This window comes from Schistocerca cancellata, chromosome 8 (genome assembly GCF_023864275.1).
Source record: "Schistocerca cancellata isolate TAMUIC-IGC-003103 chromosome 8, iqSchCanc2.1, whole genome shotgun sequence".
NCBI classification, from domain to species: domain Eukaryota; kingdom Metazoa; phylum Arthropoda; class Insecta; order Orthoptera; family Acrididae; genus Schistocerca; species Schistocerca cancellata.
Window position 1 is genome coordinate 397478687 of NC_064633.1, and position 25430 is coordinate 397504116.

The 25430-nt window shown below is 42.0% G+C and overlaps 1 protein-coding gene across 1 annotated transcript in view; it reads left to right on the forward strand.

Moving 5' to 3' along the window:
- The window catches only part of LOC126094800 (sialin-like), a 113655-nt gene that overhangs the window by 31655 nt on the left and 56570 nt on the right, over window positions 1–25430 (forward strand). Inside the window, exons 3-4 of the mRNA XM_049909366.1 lie at window positions 6507–6740; window positions 9773–9860. Coding sequence (XP_049765323.1) covers window positions 6507–6740; window positions 9773–9860 — 322 coding nt within the window. The remainder of the gene's footprint in view (window positions 1–6506; window positions 6741–9772; window positions 9861–25430) is intronic.

The window sequence follows — 25430 nt, forward strand, 5'->3', positions numbered from 1 at the left end:
AAATGGCTCTGAGCACTATGGGACTCAACTGCTGAGGTCATTAGTCCCCTAGAACTTAGAACTAGTTAAACCTAACTAACCTAAGGACATCACAAACATCCATGCCCGAGGCAGGATTCGAACCTGCGACTGTAGCGGTCTTGCGGTTCCAGACTGCAGCGCCTTTAACCGCACGGCCACTTCGGCCGGCTTTAAATAAATAAAAACTGAATTTGATGTACTTTTTACTGCGGTCCTCCTCAACTTAAACCCATATCTCCTTTTGAGTTTGACATCCTCGCCGTATGCAGAAGCAAGACTCCTCTGAAAATACGAACTGGTGCCGCTCCTGTGTCCGCGTTGTTTTCGACTGAAGCGCTGTGCGCACGCCTCTCCCCGCTATCGCGTCAAAGGGAGCCGCGACGATGATTGCAGTGCCGACAGTCTTGTCTTGCTCCAACCAAGCCCTTTACATGGGTCATGGTATGTGATGAGGCTTTACAATCCTCCACGACCGAGCAAACATAATATCCTTGTCCTCTCGGGCGCTAGTCACGTTGGGCTGCGGAAAACCTGCATGGCGTTGAGTATAGCCTTCTTGAACTCATCGATCCCATATTGGCCTGACAATCGTGGGCGTGCGACCAAAGCGAGCAGCTATATCATGTAAAACTAAACTACAGTCTCCATACGCGCAATTTTGCCCCTACCGAATTCCGTCATATGCAGCTAAACTTATGTGAAGCATAAAACAAATTTCTCAAAAACAGTAGCATTGAAATACAAATTCTGTGTAATAAATTCGTTGCTACTCCTTGCATCTACTCATATTGTATTTGGCGTTACTCTACATCTACGTCTATATTCCGAAGCCACTTTACGGTGTGCGGTGGAGAGTACTTTCTGTAGCAGTGTCACTTCCCCGTTTTTCTATTCAGTCGCGTATGGTTCACGGGGAGAACGATTGCTGGTGAGCCTCTCTGTGGGCTCGAATCTCTCTAATTTTATCTTCATGGTCTTTTCACGAGATATACAAAGGTGAAATAAATATATTGGTCGACTCTCTAGGAACGTACGCACTCGGGATTTCATTCGCAAATGGCACCTTGATGCAGTATGCCTCTCTAGCAGTGGCTGCCACTGGAGTTAGCTGAGAATCTCCGTGATGCTTACTAAACGAACCTGTAAAGAAACAAGAATAATATACAGAAGAATGGAAAAGAAAATTTAGGATCTATTAGATGAAGATCAGTTTGGCTTTAGAAAGGTATATGCAGCAGAGAGATGGTTTTCATGTTCCGTTTGATAGTGGAAGCAAGACTGGAGAAAAATCAAGACATGTTTATTCGTTTTGTCGACCTGAATAAAGCATTCGACAATGTAAAATGACGCAAGATGTTCGAAATCATCAGAAAAATAGAGGTAAACTACAGGGAAAGACGCCTAATGTACAATATGTACACGAAGCAAGAAGGAACAATAAGAGCGGAGGACCAAGAACGAAGTGCTCGGATTAAAAACGGTCTAAGACAGGGATGTAGTCTTCCACCCCTGCTGTTCAATCGTGTATCGAAGAAGCAGTGATTGAAATAACGATTAAATCGAAGAAAGACGAAAGTGATGCGAAGCAGCAGAAATGAGAACAGCAAGAAACTTAGCATCAGGATTGACAGTCACGAAGTAGATGAAGCTAAGGAATTCTGCTACCTAAGTAGCAAAATAACTAATGACGGACTAAGCAAGGAGAACATAAAAAGCAGACCAGCAGTGGCAAACAGGGCTTTCTTGACCAAGAGAAGTCTACTACTATCAAACATAGGCCTTAACTTGAGGAAGAAATTTCTAAGAAAGTACGTTTGCAGCGCAACATTGTACGGTAGTGAAACATGGGCTGTGGGAAAACCAGAACAGAAGAAAATCGAAGCTTTTGAGATGTGGTGCTACAAACGAATGTTGAAAATTAGGTGGACTCATTAGGTAAGGAATAAGGAGGTTCTGCGCAGAATCGGAGAGCAAAGAAATACGTTGAAAACACTGACACGGAGACCGGATATGATGATAGGACACCTGTTAAGACATCAGAGAATGATGTCCGTGTTGCTAGAGGGAGATGTGGAGGGCAAAAGCTGTAGAGGAACACAGAGATTAGGATACATCCAGCAAATAATTGAGAACGTATTTGCTAGTGCTACTGACAAGTAAAATTCACGTATTGGTCGAACTAGTGTTTTGTAAGCTACTCACTTTGTTAACAGACTAGATTATTTCCTGAGAATCCTTCAATAAATCTCAGTGTGGGAATTGCCTTACCAGGAATTAATTTTATGCAGTCGTTCCACTTCATATCGCTCCTTATGCATACTACTAGATATTTCATGAAAATAAATGTTTCTTCTGATTGTCTGTAGTTTTCACCTTACAGTAAATGGTCTTTCTGTCTACGTATTCGCAAACGTTACATTTGTTTGTGATGAGGGCAAATTGTCAGTCCCTACACAAGTTTCAATCGTCTACAAGTTTACCTGCATTTCGCTACGATTTTCTTCCTTCCAGACTTCTCTGTATACAACAGCATCATCCACTAAAAGCCCCATCGAACTTCTGACCTTATCTACTAAGTCATTTGTTCCCTTTGTGAAAACTAATGGTCCTATAACACTCCTCTGAGGCACATCCAAAGTTACTTTTACGTCTGAAGACTTCTCTTTGTTGAAAATAACAGGCCATTTTTGTTTTCTATAAATTCTTCTGTCCAGTCGCACATTTGGCCTGGTTTCCAGTACACTCGTATGTTGTTTATTTGACGGCAGTATGGAACTGTATCGAATGCCTTCCGAGAGTCAATGAACACGGCATCTACCTGAACGCCTGCATCTACTGCTTTCTGGGTCTCCCGGACGAATAGAGCAAGCTCGATTTCATAAGGCCGCTGCTGTAGGAAATCCATGTTGATTCCTTCATAGGATGTATTTGGTCTTGAGAAATGTCATAAAACACGAGCGTAAAACATGTTACAGAATTCTACATAAGACCAGCTTCAGAGATTTAGACCTTTAGTTTCGTGCGTCTGTTCGACAGCCCTTCTTGAAAACGGGAATGACATGTGCGCTTTTTCAATCATTAGGAACACTTCACTCCTCGAAAGACTTACGGTACACGGCTGCGAGAAGACGGGCAAGCTCTTTCGCATACACCGTGTAGAATCGATTTGATATCCCGTCAGGTTCAGTGTCCTCTGTTGAGAGACTTCAGTTGCTTTTCTATCTCTTGAGCACTTCGATAGCTGTCGTTTTATAGTTTCGTGCGACGATTTATGGGAGAAATTACAGTGCGATCTTTCTCTGTGAAACAGTTCCGGAAAAAGGCGTTTCGTACTTCGGCTTTTCATGTCACTCTCTGTTTCAATGCCATTATGATGACAGAGTCTGGACAGATGGCTTCGATCCCTTTACTGATTTGACATAAGACCAAAACTTCTAACGATTTTCTGTTATGTCTGTAGAAAAGGTTTTATTTTCTAATTGGTTGAATGCTTCACGCTTAGCCCTCCTTCAGTTTTCGTATGTCTGTGAGGCTTTCACTAGCATTAAATCTGCAGTGAAGGTCTTCTTGCTTTCACGGCACCTTTCTAAAATAACCCTAAGAATTTTGCTTGGCACATACCAATCTAAATCATATCGTGCGATGTTCTTGAACTTTGTCCTACCTATTTTGTGCCATTCTGTTGAAGTGGCACTTATTTTCAAATCAAGCATGTAATAAAGTTCATGCCAGTTTGACTTTCGTTGCATGTCGCTTCATACTGTTGCGATTTTAATGGCCATCAGTGTAGAAGCGGTCTCCGGTATCCCGAATTTAGTTTCCTATTCAACTACCACATTAACAGCCTCCCCCAATCACTGTAGAACGTGTTTAAACATCAGACAGTTCTCAAAAATAAGGAACCTAATACAGTGCGTCCTCAAAGCCTCTCCGCGGCGGCGACCCTCGCATGTCTCGCCTTCGCAGCACATTCAAGTCTCGCCTGCACGTGTTCCATGGACCCGCAATAGTAGGGTGAGGGTAGGAGGGTAGTGGTGGTGTGAGTGCTTTGCAGTTGTCAGTTGTGTTACTGTCCACTTCCTGTACAAGCTGAAAGTAATGACAATGCTTAGTACTGCAGAGAGAGCGTTTTTATTGGAAGAGGTTCTCCGTGCAGGAGGAAACTTTACGGAGCATGTGAGGTGGAAATTTAGATTTCGTTTTCTTACTTCGAAGTGTCCACATAGTGACAATGAAGTTATTTAATTCGCTAATTCTAGACAACAAGTTCATTTCATGACGCACCTTGAACTGGAGGGCCACAGTTTTGACAGGATGGAGACTCAACGACATTTTCGACATCACGTCGTGAAGTCCAACAAAATCTGTGAGGAGATTATCTCAAGAGGCTAAAGTCTCTCGTACGACAGCACATAAAGACCACAACCAAAGAACTGGGGATGTATCCTGATGAAATTACTGATTGCAACAATTATATTGTACGGAGCATGCGAAACGAATAGCGTATTGTGAATGGTTTCAGCGATTTGTTAACCGAAACGGAGTTGGTTTTTTAGGTCGAACCTTTTTCTCTGATGAGGCTTGATTTCACCTATCTGGCTACATTAATTCCCAAAATACACGAATTTGGTCATCAGAAAATTCACGTGCCTTAAAAGAAACGCCATTGCACACAGAGAAAAATCGAAGTGTGTGTTTGCATAACGCGAGCGTGAATGATACGGCCGATCTTTTTCGATACTACCGTCGCTTCCGACGCCTATTGTTCGGAGATAATTTATCCATTTATTGCCCTGCTGAATGAAAATGAGATCAATCATTCATTTTTCCAACGAGACAACGCTACTGATCATACAGCACACCAGTCTCTTCGGCTTTTAACTGAAATTTTTTGTGACGGAACAATTAGGAAGGTCTCTGGCCCCCGCACTCACCTGATCTGTCTCCTCCAGAACATTTCCTTTATTGTGGGGCTAGAGTATTTGTGTATCAATATAACTCAGGAACAATAGATGAACTGAAGATAGCGATAATTGATTACCTACATTCGACTACACCTGAAATATTGGTAAGAGCGTTTGCAAGTAAATGTAAAGGTACTGAACTGTATCTTCAAGAAGTAGGAAAAAATTTACAACACCTACTGTAATATTATTTGTAGACTTAGAGAAAGCTTTTGACAATGTTGACTGGAATACTCTCTTTCAAATTCTAAAGGTGGCAGGGGTAAAATACAGGGAGCGAAAGGCTATTTACAATTTGTACAGAAACCAGATGGCAGTTGTAAGAGTCGAGGGACCTGAAAGGGAAGCAGCGGTTGGGAAGGGACTAAGACAGAGTTGTAGCCTCTCCCCTATGTTATTCAATCTGTATATTGAGCAAGCAGTAAAGGAAACAAAAGAAAAATTCGGAGTAGGTATTAAAATCCATGGAGAAGAAATAAAAACTTTGAGGTTCACCGATGACACTGAAATTCTGTCAGAGACAGCAAAGGACTTGGAAGAGCAGTTGAACGGAATGGATGGTGTCTTGAAGGGAGGATATAAGATGAACATGAACAAAAGCAAAACGAGGATAATGGAATGTAGTCAAATTAAGTCGGGTGATGTTGAGGGTATTAGGTTAGGAAATGAGACACTTAAAGTAGTAAAGGAGTTTTGCTATTTGGGAAGCAAAATAACTGTTGATGGTCGAAGTAGAGAGGATATAAAACGTAGACTGGCAATGGCAAGGAAAGCGCTTCTGAAAAAGAGAAATTTGTTAACATCGAGTATAGATTTAAGTGTCAGGAAGTCATATATGAAAGTATTTGTATGGAGTGTAGCCATGTATGGAAGTGAAACATGGACGGTAAATAGTTTGGACAAGAAGAGAATAGAAGCTTTCGAAATGTGGTGCTACAGAAGAATGCTGAAGATTAGATGGGTAGATCACATAACTAATGAGGAAGTATTGAATAGGATTGGGGAGAAGAGAAGTTTGTGGCACAACTTGACCAGAAGAAGGGATCGGTAGGACATGTTCTGAGGCATCAATGGATCACCAATTTAGTATTGGAGGGCAGCGTGGAGGGTAAAAATCGTAGGGGGAGACCAAGAGATGAATACACTAAGCAGATTCAGAAGGATATAGGTTGCAGTAGGTACTGGGAGATGAAGAAGCTTGCACTGGATAGAGTAGCATGGAGAGCTGCATCAAACCAGTCTCGGGACTGAAGACCACAACAACAACAACTGTAATATTGGTCAGTACACTGGATTTAATTGTAATTAATTTCATTGTTTTAATTTTAATGATGTTGAATCCCATCAGCCAACAAAACCGCAGCTACTAGCAGTGAATCCCGGCCCCTAGCTTATACAGCGATATCAATGTGCTGTCAACCTCACGCGCTCCGCAAGCTGACACACGTGGAGCTCACCGCTGCGGAGAGATTTTGCGGATGCACGTATCTTAGAATAGCAGTTGTTTCTCTCATGTTCCAGGAAGGTGAATTTGACTGGGACGACGAGATACAGGGGTACATCCTGTCGTCGTACTACTACGGCTACGCAGCGACCAACATACTCGGTGGGTACGCAGCGGCGCGTTTCAGCGCCCGCTGGGTGTACGGGCTAGGACTCCTCATCGCGGGGGTCTTCACCATTCTTGGACCGGTTTGCGCGTACGGTGGACCTGTCGTATTCATGGTTTCTCGTATTATCGTCGGAATAGCTTCAGTAAGTATTTCACAACCATTCGCTTACTTATTTTTAGCGTAAAAACGTGCAGCGTACATAAACATAAATATACAATGAGGCGACAAAAGTCATAGGATAGCGGTACGCGCCTATACAGATGGTGGTAGTATCGCGTGAACAGGGTATAAACCGCAGAAATCACTGTGGAACGTACGACGAGCGTATCCAGTAGGAGAGTGAGGCGAAATTTTGTGTTATGGACTAGGGCAGCAGACGACCGACGCGAGTGCCGTTGCTGACAGAACGACATCGCCTGCTGCTCATGTCCTGGGCTCTTGACCACACCGTTTAGATTTTTTTTATGTACATAGTCATCAGTCTTCTTCCTCCTCAATTATTTGCTCGGTATATTCCAAACTCTGTCTTCCTCTACAGTTTTTGCCCTCTGCAACTTCCTCTAGTCCTATGGAAGTTATTCCCTGATGTCTTAACAGATGTCCTACCATTCTGTTCCATCTTCTTGTCAGAGTTTTCCATATATTCCTTTCTTCTCAGATTCTGCGCAGAACCTCCTTGTTCCTTACCTTATCAGTCCACCTAATTTTCAACATAGTCCGTTGCATTTCCTAGTGTGTTCCTACATTTCGCTGTGACCGAGCGGTTCTAGGCGCTTCTGTCTGCAACCGCGCTGCTACTACGGTCGCAGATTCGAATACTGCCTCGGGCGTGGATGTGTGTGATGTCCTTAGGTTACTTAGCCTTAAGAAGTTCTAAGTCTAGGGGGCTGATGACCTCAGATGTTAAGTCCCATAGTGCTTAGAGCCATTTGAACCATTTGAATCCTACATTTCTTCAGAATGCAACCAAACATCCGCGAGATCAGCTTCCAGTTCTGTAAATTATTCGTGTCATCATTTTGCAAAGATGAATTATCATAATGATGGATAGGTAATATTCGGCACTGTCACCACCTGCTTACCCTGGTGTTTGATGTCTTACATTCTTCTTGCTGTGTGACGGTATTTCTCCTGTCATATAACTTGTGTACCAAGCAGAATAATTTCCTCATAGTATTTCTCCCAAGGACGTCTATGATTCTGAAGGAATGTGGTCATCGCAGTGTCCCCTGTTGCGACTTTGGTCCCTCAGTGCTCTGTCAAAATCTTCTCGCAATATAATTTCCCCCGTCTCATTTTTATCTGCTTTCTCTACCATTTCTACAACGTTTGAAATAAATTAAGATTGCTCCAATTACGCAGTCGGACCAAGTATTTCGCGAGGGTGCCGTTGGTTGTGTGGCAAATGCCGAAACTGAAAATTCCCTCGATTTTTTCGCCCCATTGAGATTCGATTTGTCCCACTACCAGATCGCGTGATATTTGACTGGAAAATTGTTGATGGTGTACAGCAACGAGCTACTTTTTTTTTAGATTACTTTGTTGAAAAAGTACCGTTCCCGCTGTCGAACTGTTCACACTTCATTATTTCATCATCAGACGGATTGTCATGCTTTCATAAAAACAAACGTACATTGGTTTACTGTACTAACTACGCTAAAAACATAGAACTTGTAACAGCTATAATTATTAGTCTGCTAATGACGTGAATACTGATGTAATGTTGTTAAGCAGATTTTACTCACAAGGGAACCTCCCCATCGCACCCCCATCAGATTTAGTTAAAGTTGGCACAGTGCATAGGCCTTGAAAAACTGAACACAGATCAATCGAGAAAACAGGAAGAAGTTGTGTGGAACTATGAAAAACATAAGCAAAATATACAAACTGAGTAGTCCATGCGCAAGATAGACAATATCAAGGATAGCGTGAGCTCAGGAGCGCCGTGGTCCCGTGGTTAGCGTGAGCAGCTGCGTAACGCGAGGCCCTTGGTTCAAATCTTACCTCGAGTGAAAAGTTTACTTTACTTTCGCAAAGTTATGATCTGTCCGTTCGTTCATTGACGTCTCTGTTCACTGTAATAAGTTTAGTGTCTGTGTTTTGCGACTGCACCGCAAAACCGTGCGATTAGTAGACGAAAGGACATGCCTCTCCAATGGGAACCGAAAACATTTGATCGCAAGGTCATAGGTCAACCGATTCCTCCACAGGAAAATACGTCTGATTTATTCTATACGTTCGATCCCTTAAGGAACTTTCCGATTCCTTACAGTTCGGAAAATATTCATTGACCTTTTTATTGAAGTCGCGAGCTATATTTGCTGGATTCATTTTGCCCACGGAACACATCTCACGTATTTTATGCACTCTCGTCCAAAGAAGCGAACAGTCAACTGCCAGCCAGGGAGCCTCGTTAGCAGGAATACTCTCTCTTCCGTGCGCTGTAGTCGACTGACGTGTGTTTCGATGTTTGTTTAGGTGTACCGTCCCCATACTACTGCGCAGTAACCTCGCATCGGACGGACGGACAGATAATAATTGCCTGAAAATAATAAATTAAACTTTTCACTCGAGGGAAGACTTGAACCAAGGACCTCTCGTTCTACAGCTGCTCACGTTAACCACGGGATCATGGCTGTCCTGAGCTCACATTATTCTTGATGTTGCCTATCTTGCGCATATTTTGCTTATTTTTTTCATAGTTCCACACAACTTCTTCCTGTTTTCTCGATTGATCTGTGTTCAGTTTTTCAAGGCCTATCCATTGTGCCAACTTATAACTATATCTGAGGGGGGTGCGATGGGGAGGTTCCCTTGTCAGTCACGAATAGAAATATCTGCACTTATATCCATTACATTCTGTAAAACCAACCACAAAGCGTCTACTTGATGCCAATTTGACGTTTCTTGCATTTCACCTTCAGTGTGTCACAATTTTAATGGCCAAGATTACAGTAGCATTGGAAAATATTTCAAGATATCACTGTTCCTACTTGTCCGAAGCACTTGGAAGTCCGCCAGATAACTTCCAGCAGCTTTTACATTTCTGTTTCTTATGTAGCGAGTTGCTTGGTTTCCAGACGAAACTACTTCCACACATGAACACTGTTCCTGTGTGTGTCACGAGAATTTGTCCCATTTCATGGTAAGGTAACTTCTGTGTTCATGTTGCAGGGCGTCGTGATACCAGCAATGCACGTCCTTTTTGCAAAGTGGTTCCCCGAGCACGAGCGCCAGAGGTTAACAGGAGCGGTTTTCTCAGGTCAGTGAACTAATAATACGATAAACTATCGAAACTTCCCGTACACGGTGTTTAGTAATAGTGATCCGAACATCAAGTGAGAAATTTTCAATATAATGCCTTCTGTTTTTCGAGAAACACCTATTTTGATGTAGAGAAAGTCATGAAAAAAATACAAGATGGTTTTTCTGTAAAAATGGCTATTTATATTCAAGAATTCCGCTATGATGTAAATAGAATATTACCTATAAGACATTGTTGGATGAATATGCAAAAAAAAGTGATGCGCAAAACTTAATGACGAAAGCAGCTTTCGCATGATGCATCGCTGTTTGGTGTGTGGTCACGACGGACTGCATTGCATGCTCGCATCGTGCTCCCATGCTGGCCACAAGGTTGCTAAGAAGTTCTTGTCTTGGAGCGGTCTTTGTCCCACTAGAGCGGTTGACATCTGCCGGACGGTCGTTGGTAGTGATGGGACAGTGACTGGTTTTAACATTTGGTTGGTCAGTCGATTGATTTTTCTTTCGGTCGGCTTTTTCAGTTGAATGAAACAAATCGAATGGAACTATATTTGCGGCCACGTCAGCTACTTGAATGTTTTTCATTCATTCTCTGAATGTCAGACAACCGACTGACAAATCTCTGGCAGTTACGTCAGTAATACGAAAGTTTCATCAAGCCTCCAGACATGAGTGACTTCACTTACGCGCTTATTCAGACTTCGCAGACGTACTTCAGCCATGACTAGCGTTGCCAACTTTTTTAGAAAAAAATAAAGTATTTTATTTCAAAGAGAGGTAAATGAAAAGCGTGCTTCTACAAATAAAGTTTTTGGAAAATTTATGTATTTGTTTACTTAAATACGAATTTTTCGTACTTCTGACGTTAACTATCAATATTTGGTTGGTTTTAAAAGTCTGCCCGCATCTCGTGGTCGTGCGGTAGCGTTCTCGCTTCCCACGCCCGGGTTCCCGGGTTCAATTCCCGGCGGGGTCAGGGATTTTCTCTGCCTCGTGATGGCTGGGTGTTGTGTGCTGTCCTTAGGTTAGTTAGGTTTAAGTAGTTCTAAGTTCTAGGGGACTTATGACCACAGCAGTTGAGTCCCATAGTGCTCAGAGCCATTTGAACCATTTTTTTTTAAGTCTAAAAACTAGTGCCTCAAATATAGCTAGAGCTACGTAAATGAACAATTACTTTTACAACTTAGATACACTGAAGCTATATGTCTTTTTTCCCGCCAGCTTTCACCCAAACCGATTAAGTGTCTTTCCGTAAATGGTGAGGTGACGTGAACAAAAAGCAGGTAGGACGCAATTTTTCTGATGTCATCTACATCTATATCGATACTCCGCAAGTTACCGTGCGTGGCTGAGGTAACCCTGTACCACTACTTGTCATTTCCTTTCCTGTTCCCCTCGAAAATACAGCGAGCGAAAAACGGCTATCTATAGGCCTCGGTATAAGCCCTAATTTCTCATATCTTATCTTCGTGGTCCTTAAGCGCTGCAGCAGAATCGTTCGGCACTCAGTTCCAAAAGCCGGTTCTCTAAATTTTGTCAATAGTTTCCCTCGAAAAGAACGTCGCCTTCCCTCCAGGGATTTTCATTTGAGTTCCCGAAGCATCTCCGTAACACTTACGTGTTGGTCGAACCTACCGGTAATAAATCTAGCAGCCCGCCTCTGAATTGCCTTATGTCTCCTTCAATCCGACCAAGTACGAATTCTAAACACTCGAGCAGTTTTCAACAATAGGTTGCACCAGTGTCCTATATGCTGTCGCCTTTACAGGTGAACCACTCTTTCCTAAAATTTTCCCAATAAACCGCAGTCGACCATTCTCCTTCCCTACCACAGTTCTCATTTGCTCGTTCCACCTCATATCGCTTTCCAACGTTACGCCCAGATATTTAAATGACTTGACACTGTGAAGCAGGACACTAGTAATACTGTATCCGAACATTACTGGTTTGATCTTCCTACTAATCCGTATTAACTTACATTTTTCGACATTTAGGGCTAGCTGCCATTTATCGCACCAACTGGAAATTTTGTCAAGTCGCTTTGTATTTTCCTACAGTCACTCAACTTCGACACTTTACCGTAACCATGGCATCATCAGCAAACAAACGCATATTGCTGCCCACCCTGTCCGCCAAATCATTTACGTATATGGAGAACAACAGCAGTCCTATCACACTTCCCCGGGGTACTACTGACGAAACTCTTGTCTCTCATGAACAATCACTGTCAGGACAACATACTGCGTTCTGTAACTTAGCAAATCTTCAAGCCACTCACACGAACCTCCGCCAGCCGCCTGTACGAACTGAGGATGGCCTCAGAACCCAGGCAAGAGGCGTCGTTGGTGCCGACGTAACAACATGCAAACGACTGCAACCTGCACGCTCGATAGCCGCAGGCAAGGCTGCCTCCACACCTCGGATGAGGCTCCCATCAGACATATCGACATTGGCTTTCTTTTCATCCCTTAACGCTATCTGGCTAAGGGGCTCCATAACGCGCCTAACATTGGAGCTCCCAACAGCTAGTAAACTCCTACCTCTGTTCCTGCTCGGACCCTGCTGAAGGAGCGGCCACCCGACTTCTACCAGGGCCATCCACCTCGAGCGACGCAAACGCGTAACCACCCGCCATTCACCCTGCTGTGAGGGCGGATCAACTGCTTCAGATGCAGTAGGTGGTGCTCGGAAGCAGAGCCCGTGGGCAAAACAAGCGACACTTGAGGTGTCACATGCGACGCGCCAGTTTCTCCGCCTCAAGGTGACTGACCGTAACCAACAGTGCGTTCAGCTATTCGCGAACTGCTGCCAGCTCCTCCTGCGTCCGCACACAGCATGTACACATACTAGCCATCCTAGCAAGACTAACTGAAGAAGTGAGCTATAAAAGCAGACAATCCCAGATATGCCACTTGCTACACTCATGATGTGACACCAATGGACGCTGATGCTTTAATGAGCTATGTGGCTGGATTTTTAGTGAGAAAATATTGCACTACAGACTGAATGAATTTACACTTACAAAAACGCGAGATTAAACCTCTTAAACAGAGAAACGGGCAAGAAATTTAGTAAATATACTACGCGGAAAACACAGAAAAAAAGAAAAACTTGACGCTCTGTAGACGTGAATCAGCAGAGAGCTGGAGCCTGATTGTCTTACTAAATGAACGGACGGTTGCTTTCAAAACAAAACAAATGAGCAACTACTCCGCTACAAACTGTTCTGTAACTTCATCACTTGCTTCTTAAACAATACTGCCACTTTTCGGAAGTATTTTTTCTCGAAAAATGTTTGTCACCAGTTGTTAATATTCTCAGGATGAGACCTTGTTTCCTTATCGGAGACGTCATAAGATAACATGGGTATCCCCAGATCATATTACAGAAAATCAAACTGACCACATCGCAGTATTCAGGAAGTTCAGGAGGAGCCTGGAAGATGTACGGACTAGAAGAGGAGCAGACGCAAGTAGCGACCACCATCTTGGTACTGCCAGTTTCAGATTGAAGACTGTGGCTTCCAGGAAGAAATTCGAGCCAAGGAATAGAAGATTCAACGTAGGTGACAGAAAGATCCACAGATAGCAGAGGGGCTCCAGCTGGAACTCCGGAATAGATTCCAGGAGCTGGAACTGGAGATGACTGAGGATAAGGACATGGAGGAAATGTGGACTTTTGTGCAAGTAAGTGAGAGACAACTTGGCCTTAAAAAAACTGTGATCTGGAGCGATGAATCATGCTATAGCCTGTGGCAATCCGATGGAAGGGCTTGGGTTTCGCGAATAACTGGAGAGGTAATCTTTCAAAATGTACTGGATCAACACTGAAGTATGGTGTAGATGGTGTTGCGTTATGGAGATGTTTTCGTGGTTAGCGTATGGTCCCTTTATTGTGCTTAAGAAAACGTTAAATGCGGAGGGATATGTACACTTTTCAGAGCATTGTGTTTTGGGTACAACAGACGAACAGGCGATGACCGTATCAGCATGACAGTGCAGCCTGTTATAAAGCCGCACATGTGAGGCAGTGGTTGGTGGACAATAATTTTGCAGCAATGGACTGGTTTGCATAGAGTCCCGATCTGAACCTAATGGGACGGCCTTGGAGTGTTATAAAGTCGACTTCGTTCTAGACTCAAGCCTCCAACATCACTACCTTTTTTTTTGGTTTCTGCTCTTGAGAAAGAATGGGTTGCCATTCCTCCACAGACATCTAGACGTCTCACTGAAAGTATCCTCAGCAGAGCTAGATACCCCATAAAACCATATTTTCTGTAAGGAGTGTCGTGTGATAGTGAATCAAGAGTTTCTCGAAAGTGTAGAAACATCACAGGGAACTGGATTCGTATGTTAAAAACAGAATTTACACATGACCGTCGTTTTATGTAACCATGCTTATGACCATGGAGAACGATACTTCGTTCCAGAGAGGTTATACTATTTGTCATCAGGCTATGTTATAGGATTCTGTTGCAAATAGATGTGAATGACACACGTTGGTAGTTCTGTGGATTAGGTCCACTTCCATTTATGTACTTGGGTTTGACCTACACGCTTTTCCAATCACAACGACAGCGAGGGTGGTTCAATAAGTAATTGACCATACTTTGTTCTGAGAGTGGATTGTTTTTATTCAGGATTCCAACACACTATGTTGTTTCCCACTCTTCTGGCTACAAAACCCTATTTTTCAACATAATCTCCGTACACTGCAATGGTCTCACGCCACCTTACTGAGAGGGACTGTGTGTCCGCATGTTACCGCTCCACCTATCGACGTCGGAACCAAGGTCTTGTTGCATCAATAACCTCCCAACCTTCCACGTACTGCTTCCCACGGATTGCATCCTTCATTAGGTCAGACAGATGGAAATCGGAAAATGCGAGATCTGGGCTGTAGGGTGGATGAAGAAGAACAGTCCGACGAAGTTTTGTGAGCTCTTCTCGGGTGCGCGGACTTGTATGAGGCAGCGAGTTGTTTGACTGTGATCCGTCGGTCACCTCCAATGAGAGTGTCCGCACGTTCCAACACTGCAGGAGTCGTGGCAGCGTGCAGCCGGCCATCACACGGCAAACCGGACAAGTTTGTGCGACTTTGCTGCGATGATGTCAGGCGCCTCGCCCAACGACTAGCCATGCTTCTGTTCATTACCTCATCTCCTAGACATTCGCAAGCACCTATGAATGTGAAATGCTACAAACGACATTTTGAAGGATACGTGCAGCGCCGCAAGCTAGCGGAACTTCATGAAACAACAGGGGATAAAGCACGAATATTTCACGACGTCTCACAACTGATTCTGCACTTTTGTAACCGAAACTGGCGGGAAAACAAAAAAATGTTGCATTACTTATCAAGCGCACCTCGTATATCTACACTCAGTGGGTTTGTGTAGGTTATTATAGTCGAGAGTGGAGATAACTGACTTGTAAAGTCTGTATATAGCTTCATTCTCTGTTGTGCGTCCTCTTACAAAGTGAATCGGGACGGCGACGGGAGGGGTGTGAGAGAGGGGGACATATGGAGAGGAGGGGATCTACCTCCAGCCAAGAGAAAGCATCCATATTTAGAATGCAGCTGAGTTGGATACTAATTATATCCATTGATGACCTGATGTTCTCTGCAGGTAATGTTGTTCTTCCGTTTCGCAAACAGCTCAGCAGGTGCGTCACGCGATGCACTTGGACACATGTCTACAGACATCCTGCGATAATACACAGCAGCTGGCTTGAATCGCCGCGTACAGGTCCGTAACACAACACGGCAGATGTTCGTTTTGTACAAAGGTCGGATCTCAACGTGCGCAGAAGCACCACGTAGGGTTTAACATTAGCGTCACGAGCTCCAAAGCGATAATAATTTGGTTGGTGATTCATTTCAAATCTAAATCCAACTGTACAGTTGTCCTGCTTAAGACACAGTTGCGATGAGTCGTGGACTGTACATGGTGCATCATTTCCCACCTTAGTGTTCCAGTCGAAGATGACAAGTGGAAAAATTTAAGCCGATATGCCTCTATTTTTTTAACCCCATTAGTCTTTAGACTGTTTCGACGCTGTCTTCCACATTTTCTTACCTTGCACCAATGTTTTCATCTCTATAGAATTACCACATCCAATAGTCTTTATACCCTTTGCATATCCTATTCTTTTCCTGTCACTACTTTTTTTACACTCTATTGCTCCTTACAAAATCATGTTAGCTTTTTCTGCAAGCTATAGTAGATGTCTCACTAAAGTGTGTCTTAGAATCGTCCTTTATCTTTATATGTAACTTTTAACTTATTTCGACAGCATCATACTTCAAATGTTTTCACTTACAACTTTCTGTGATATATAAAACGACCGCCAGAGTGCACTCGTGTTGTTCGTCTTTAGTATTGTTATCGAGCCTGGTAGTTTATTGCATCTTTTATTAAGAAAAGAAATATGTTATTTGTTGTGAACTAAACATGGACTGTTATTCTTTATAACTAGTGTATCTGTGTGAAATGCGAAACAATGGAAGTGGTGTAGTTACGGAAACTCTTAGGCGCCAAAACTGAAATTGCATAACTGATTTTAATTAACGCAAAAAATTAATTAGAAAACCAAAAATGTAAACTAAGCAGACTGTCCTATGAAACTAAGTGTTGTGCAGGAGTGAGCAGTGCTAGATGCGTGTCGTCACAGACTTACAAGTTCAACACACAAAGCTAACAGAATAAAAATGCCACATAAAAATACCAAAACAATTTTGAAAGAATGATACACCAAAATATTTCTACAAAAAGTCTATTAAGTTTACGTAAGCATTCTGACTAAACAAATCTCAAACACTGAATGCTGCATATGGAAAGGTAACACCGCACTGTGAACTAAAACTGCCTGTATATGAAATGAAAACTGAACTGATCCTTGGCTAAACTGAATCTGATAATTTTGAAAAGCAAAGGTAACTGTAAATATGCAACTAACGTGACTAAAACAAATTTTTATAGCTTACCTGTCGTAACGGGAAGTTGGTACTGGTCGAAGTAATCAACGTAAAATATGCAGCGCAGCACCAAGCAGGCTAAATAAGGAAGAAAGGACTTGCGCAGTGCAATGCAAGGAGATGCAAGGACATGCAACTATTTTAAAAAGGTCTCCTGTTTCATTCTTACTGTGCTGCGCGAAGTTCAGAGCGGTGACGCACCTAATCAGAAAACATTAACTTCTTCCATGAGAATACGGTGATACAGTATGAACTTGCAAAATAATTAAATTGAAACAAACCTTTGAAACACTGTACTGCAAAAGCTGAAAATCATTGTATAATTATTATAATCATCGTCACAAAAAATAACAAATATTATCCGGCCAAGTGAATAATTAATGAAAATGGTAAAGGAGTGGTAAAAACCTCTAACTTCTGAGTGCGAGCCATGAGAATTGATAACTTTACTTACTCTCGTCTGAACAATGATCTAAATAACCCAGACTAATAAATAAAAAATCCTACTAAAAGCTTCCGTTATTCAAACGCATAATTACCCGCAATCAAGTAGTGCAGCAACAACTGTACCTGGTAATCTTCACTTCTGAAATTAATCTTTACCAAATAATATTCCAAAGTTCATCATTCTCTGTAGCTTTGTCTCTGTTCACAGCGAGCTATTTAAGACCACTCAGTAGCATAGCCAACACCCAACCTACTCACTAGAGCGGTCAGCACTAAAATAGGGCTTCGCCGGCCGGAGTGGACGAGCGGCTCTAGGCGCTACAGTCTGGAATCGCGCGACCGCTACGGTCGCAGGTTCGAATTCTGCCTCGGGCATGGATGTGTGTGATGTCCTTAGGTTAGTTAGGTTTAAGTAGTTCTAAGTTCTAGGGGACTGATGACTTCAGAAGTTAAGTCCCATAGTGCTCTGAGCCATTTGAACTAATTTTTTAAAATAGGGTTTCAAGGCCATCTCGCCGCCTTCAACATTGCCAGTTGTTTTTATAGTGATAATTTCAAATGTTTGTAAAAATTCAAAAAATATTGGGCAACTCAATATTTAGTCTACAATATGATGGAGCACTTTCCAAAAGAAAAATCTCACGAGCTGCTAGGAAAAAAATGAAAACTAACATTACAAGAAATTTTGGAGGAAAATAATTTTTTACTTCAACCTGTGGTAGTAACAGAATCACTAATGAAATTGGACTGAAAAAAAAGAAAAGGAAGCCGGCCGGTGTGGCCCATCGGTTCTAGGCGCTACAGTCTAGAACCGCGCGACCCCTACGGTCGCAGGTTCGAATCCTGCCTCTGGCATTGGTGTCTGTGATATCCTTAGGTTGGTTAGGTTTAAGTAGTTCTAAGTTATAGGGGACTGATGACCTCAGAATCCCATAGTGCTCAGAGCCATTTGAACCATTTGAAATATATATATATATATATATATATATATATCCTCAAAGTTTACAGATGCATATGCTGCTTCTTTTATTTAGTATCATTAGTGATCTTGAGTTAGACGAGTGTGGGTCTCTGCTATCTCTTATTATTCATCTTGGAGAGTATTTAGCCAGACCGTCAACTTTAACTACAATTGTTCTGCGTTTGCCAAATCTGAACTAAATGTTTTCTAGTCATTCTTTAAAGGAAATGATATTGACTCTCAAACAGTTCGACGAAACGAAAGTACTCCTCGCTGTCTTGAAAATATTTCTGCCTTTGGTGACCATTGTATCTGTAATAGCATTATGGTCGCTGATCCCTCTCTCACTGGTACACTCTTTAAAAATCTGATCTGTTAGTAACTAGGAGATCTATAATATACAAGGGACGTTCAATAAGTAATGCAACACTTTTTTTTTGAAAGTATGTTTGTTTTATTCATGATTCCAGTACACCATATTATTCCCCACTCTTTTAATTACAAAATCAATTTTTTTCAACAGTGTGTGTACAGTACGACGGTCTTACGCCACCTTATTAGGAGGGCCTACATGTCCGTGTGGTACCACTCTATTAGCCAATGTTGGAGGCATTGTCTTGCTTCATCAGTAATCTTCCCATCATCCACGTACTGCCTCCAGTGGAGTGCATCCTTCATTAGGCCAACCAGATGGAAGTCGGGAGATGCGAATTCCGGGCTTCAGTGAGGATGAGGAAGAATAATCCACGGAAATTTTGTGAGCTCCTCTCGGGTGCGCAGATTTGTGTGAGGGCTTGCATTGTCATGGAGAAGGATAAGCTCGTTTGCATTTTTATGGCGACGAACACGCTTGTTTCTTCAGTTTCCTGAGGGTATCAAAATACACTTCAGAGTGGATCTTCGCACCATGAAATGGGACGTCACACAGAATAACTCTTCGGACTCCCAGAAGACGGTCGCCATGACTTTATCGGCTGATGGTGCGGCTTTGAACTATTTCTTCGGAGGAAAGGTGGTGTGGCGTCTCTCCATAGATTGCCGTTTGTTTCGTGTTGCAAGTGGTGAACCCATGTTTCACCACCTGTGACGACGTTCGACAACAAACTGTCACGATCAGCGTAGGGCGCAAGAAATTCCGCACAGGTGGTCATTCGTTGCTCTTTATCGTCTGTTAGGCGGCAAGGAACCAAACCGGCACACAGCCTTGGGTACCCCAACCGTCGGGCGAGTGTGTCAGTACTACCAACCGAGACGTCCAGTTTAGCAGCGAGATGTTTGCTAATTATCAGTCGATAACCTCGAATGACAGTGTCCGCGAATTCCAACACTGTACAGTTGCGTACTGCCGACCGATACGCGAGAGATCGGACAGGTTTGCACGACCTTGTTGCAACGATGACAGACGCCTAGCCCAACAACCCACCGTGCTTTTGTTCACTGTTGGATCTCCGTAGCCATTCTAGCAGCACCTATGAAGATCTGCAATACTCTGGTTTTCCGCCGGAATGCACCTCCCTTACAGATGCCAGTATCAAGGCTATGTATAGCGCTGCCCCATATCGGAACTTTATGAAACTATATGGGCTGAAGCGGGAATATCCCACGATGACCCACAACAAATCCTGTATTTTTCAACCGAAATTGGCCGACAAAAAAAAGTGTGATATTACCTACTGAACGCCTCATACCTTTCACTTTTGAGCTATCAGACTAGTTATTCGAGGTCGTTCTCAAACAGTTTTCAGCAAGCCTGAATGGCCCGATCTGAGTTTATGGCGTTGGTTGATTATTCGGAAACGATTTCAAAAGCATTGTGTTCAGTTTTAAGTGGTTAGAACTGTGAGCCCTGACATCCAACTTGTCAAAATTTATTATTCAGCTATTGAATTCGTCTCAGAAAATATCTATCACAGCCATAAACTCAACTAGCGAAAGCCAACCAAAAGACAGATATTCGTTGAAGAATAGATTTGAATCGGGAAGGTTCCTGACTGTTTTTGTTCATCCTGACCAATGAAGACGTACCAGCTGGAAATGAACATCTGCTGTACCTGCGCCCTATAAGTAAAATCTTACCGTACAGAATCTTTGGTTCAAACAACTTGAGTCTCATAAATTACAGTGTACACAAATACCAATGCTGAGGCGGATGCTGTGTTGCAGCCGCAGGGACAAAATCAGAAATGAAAGCAACAGAAGATCAAAACGGGTAACAGGCATTCTCGAGAAAATTACCAGGCTGAAAGAAAAATGGAATGACCACATAGTGCAGCTGGTAAATTAAAATGATGGTTCATTTTTGACGTTGGGGGCCGGAGTCCCCTGAAGGGTGGCTGCATGAAATCAAAATGACTGCTGTAAGACAGTGGTACTTGACAATATAGAATCGAAAATGAAGAATATAAAAGATGCCTTCATTCATCTGTGGACAGATGATGGCCAAAGAAGAAACGCCAGTTGGAAATTAGAACTAGCTCGTCTCGAATACGAATCCGTTACATTAGCCGTTGCACCATTCCGCTCAGTAAGAAATTTCCTGCGCTTCGTAATGCGTAATTGGCGAAGCTACAGCAAGCAGCTGTTCTCACAAAGGAGTAACCAAATGAAACGAACGCTAAATATAAAACCCGGACACAGGAGCTTACCTGTCCATTTGTTCTTACACTCGCTGCCTACCCTTTTGGGCTGTAATTCAATCATTGTAAACAATTTTTTATATTTTCGTACATTTAAAAGAACATTAATTTTCATAATAAATATGTTCAAACAATGAAAACTCTAAATTCGATGTAGACCATGTCCAGGTGCAACCCAGTAACGAGTTTGATGAAGATCGAGTTTAGTACCACAGGGTTTGATGTTTAATTTAGTATTTTATTTTCTCGCGTAACACGAGTACCACTCTGACTCTACGTTGTGTGTAAAAAATGTAGTCCTCAACCTGGCTAACTAGCCACTCCACTAGTTAGAGGGAGCTAACGGCATACCACGCCCAGTAAGGGCGCACCCAGAATACGATTGTAGTGATCCATACTGGCTACAGCGTGTCTGCTTCGTATTTCAGTTATGTTCTAATAACCGTGTAAACAAAGAAATACATCAACAGGCATGAGAATACTACTTCTTCTACCTCCATTTCAAGGAGTGTATGTCGGCCAGTTTTGAAACCAAGGAAATGTAACGAAACTGTTGTCTTCTCTTCATTGCCTATGTACCATTTTGCAGTTTCGTTCAATGCAGGCGCTCAGGTAACAGCCTTTTGATGTAGCCATACCGTTTTTTTTAAATCTAATATCTTCTGTTTTTACGTCTAGACGTGAAGTTGTTGCCTCATATCTTCACTCCGCGCTCTTTTACCATTAGTCCAAGAAGTTACCTCAGAAACTTCATCTCAGAAGCCTCAATTCTTCGTCCTAACATCTAGTTTTCACTTTCGTACGTAAGAGCACGCTAAGCCACCACGTTGTGTGGGTTTAGTGTTATCTCTTTCCTCATAGTTCTACCAAGATACTTGCTTACATAACCATTTATAGCGTTATGTTTCTGCGTATTTTGAACCACATCTGAAATAGTTCTGCAGATTGATACATCTGTCTCGACATATTTGAACGAGTTTTACCTGTTCTACTGTTTTACTGTTTATCATTATTTTTGCTCTTCTTACAGATGTAACCATTTTATAAGTATTACTAAAACGTTATTCGATTTAAACACTTTCTTGTAAAGCGCTTTTCCTGTCTGCTAGGAGAATTGGATCCTCTGCAAAAAAAAAAAAAAAAAAAAAAAAAAATTGTTAATAAATTTGTTCCTTCCTAGGTCCATCCGTTTTGGGTTTTTAGACTTCCATTCTTCTAAAACTTTTTGTTCATATAAAAGATTGGTGAAAGACCCCACCCTTGTTTTAGTCCCTGGTTTTCAGTCAATAACGGTTAGTTTATACTGATTTTAGTGTTAACGTAAGGTCGTTTAATAGCATTCAATAACCTTAGGGATCGATTGTAATCAGTGAGTATGTCCCATAATTTCAACATGCGTATCTTATCATAGACCTCCTCATAGCCTAGGAACAGAAGAAATTGTGGCTTCTTGAACTGTCTTCTCTTCTAACAGAAGTATTGCTTTCTTGAAATCTCTTCTCTTTTCTATCAGCTATTTTAAAACAAACGATGCATGTGCATGGGGCCTGACTTTACGACATCGGCATTGCTCCTCTCGTAGAAATGTTTCTGATATTTGTTGGAGCTTCCTTTTAATAGTAGATGAGAATGCTGATAGTTTATTTAAATTTTTTAACTTCTTGGGAGACATCTTATGGCCAATAACTGGAGACTAGTACTTATAGATCCTATAGGGATTTTTTCCTAGAGAATAGATTTCTTTCAGACATTTTATCCATCAGTTGCCATCATTCATTCTATTTATTTTACTGTGAAGTTTCACGAAAGTACATGGCAAGCATATTTCAATACCGAAAAGAAACTGTCGTTGAGCATTCTTTTGGCAGGAATGATGACAATCTTTATTCCTAACATATATGGTATTAATGGTAAGATTCTTAAAAATTAATGACGATGAGTGTTCCGTAATAGCTTATAATAGTAATGGGCTTAGTGTTGTGAGCTAACATCCGAAAGTTCGTATTACACGCCCTAAATTAGACACTTGTGATCCTTTGGTTTAATTGTCTGGCTGACGGCAAGTTTGCGAAATACAAAGTTAATATAACATATAATAACAGTAATAGTAATATCGGGAATTAAATTAACGATCCATAAATGATGTAGGCCACACAGTTGCGATTTGGTTAGAATAATGTTTATTCAGAAAGCAAATTAATAGCGAAAGTGGACGTATTTAGAATTACTATTACACACGAGCGCATATCCAGTTGACACAGTTCGTTCACAATCTCATCGCGAAATAGAAGTCTAATATTCCACCTCGTTACCTTCACGAAAAGTTAGGGTTCACACCAGGCGCACGCCTGCTAACCGGACAAAGTCCCGCGATACCACACAACACGAAAGTTTCTAAGTCGTTTGTCTTCCTAGCTGCCTAAAGACCGACCGTCCGCTTTCACGTCTCCACCAGCACTGACCTCGAAGCCATCCATCTGATTAGCTACAATTTATTCTACATTACTTTACATTTTAACACATTTAAATAATCAAAGCTTGACCACTGTCACGTTCTAAATAAAGTAAAATTAATATCCATTGCATAATAAACGTTAAATTCTTTTACATAAAACCAATATTATTTCCTTCTTAGCGTTGAATGTCAAGGCCAGTAGCCTTGCACCAACGTGCTTTCTGATAAATAAATAAAGAATAAAAGTAACTATTATGCACTAAAATTTACAACACATGTTTATTACCTAATGCTTCAATAAGGTGTCATGCTGTCATCGTTCAATGTGTTTTGTGTGGAGGAAATGATGATCTGATGCTTAAATGAAAATATAGATAATTTAAATTTACTATATCGTTTAAACAAATAAAGTTACGGAGTTGATATTTACAACATTTGTCATTCTAATGATGCCCTTCTATTTTAAATGTCGATCGTTAAGATTGACCAAAGCGTTCAGATTTTAGCATTCAGGTCTTTGTTACAAAACTTGTTAATTTCACTTTAACAGTAAATCCTAAACTATTATGGATATGATCAATATTCAAGTTTTATTGGGCTCACCATGAATTTTTATGGAGGATGGCAGATTAAAATACTGTGGCTTGTTCCCTGCAGTACTACAGAATTAAATAGTTTTCATAAATGTTTCCCTTTATGGCCGACCTTAGGTCCGCCATTTTAACACTGCTACGTCTCTTTGGCCACAAAAGTCTTCTACTGGGTTTCCCTATGACGTAGGTTCTCGTCTGTCTCACTCACACACTGCAGCGCTTAGGCCTCAATAGACAATAGACACCTGTGGACGTCCCCATCTCGTGGTGAATTGGCGCCCTTTGTGGCACGCGGTCATGGTTCGTTTCACAATTCCTGTAGGATGACCCTTTCGGCCATATATTTAAATGAGACCGCAATGCTCGTTAGCTCACAGTGTGTATAGCAGAGCAAAATCAGAGAAATGTAAAACAAAATGCTAGAAAAAGAGAAAAGTGTGTAGAGATGAACGTGAGGAAGTCCTTTGAGAGAAACAGCCCAGAAAATCCACAGGAAGCTGTACAATGAAGAAGACATGGGAACTAACCGGCCAGTGCATGCAACACATGAACATATGTGCGACATAGGTGCGATATCAAGCGTCCAACCTGCAGGGGTGAGTAGCGACGTTTCCTCGTCTAATAAGACCGCATCTTTACCATCTAACGGAGGCCTGTTGTGGACGTGGGCTCTACAATGCCCATAAAATGCGCTTCCTCAAAACTTCGGCATTGTGTAGAACACTCTGACTAAAACTCCTTAGAAAGTCTCTGATCACTAATCTGTCGAAGATGTGCGGAATACAGTAAACTATTTTCACACAGCTGCTAGATTATACTTGAAAAGTGTTAACTCCGCAGAGTGTTTTCGAATACGAATTGGACTGAAACAGGAATGTACTCCGATCACAGTTTCGACTCCACTTGTTGTGGCAGTGCATAACCAGCAAAAACGATCCATCGGTTACGACAATAAACAGCACAGATAAACTTCTTGCCTTAAGACTGATCTTGTAAGTTGTTTTAGTCAGAGTATTCTACCCAATTCCGAACTGACGAGGAGGAGCATTTTTATGGACCTACAAAAACACCAAATGACTGCACAGGGTGCATAGATAGAAATAATTATGCAAAATCCGCCTCGATTGCACAAACTACCTCGTGTTTACCTAGGTTTCAGCGTGGGTAACCACGTCTTCTTCAGAACAAATATAAAACAGCTTGCCTAAATAGGCATACCCAAAGGCTAAAATCAACACCTACAGTGACAAGGCCCCATAAAAAATTTTACAAATACACGGTACATGTGGACCAAGTCAAAAATATTACTTACCTCAACCCTGTGTGTGCTGCCTCGCCCCAGCCAACGTACGATGGTCACAGGCTCTCCACCGAACTCATCCTGGAGGGGCCTTGTCGCTGTAGGTGTTGATTTTAGCCTTTGAGTATGCCTATTTAGGCAAGCTATTTTATATTTGTTCTGAAGAAGACGTGGTTACCCACGCTGAAACCTAGGTAA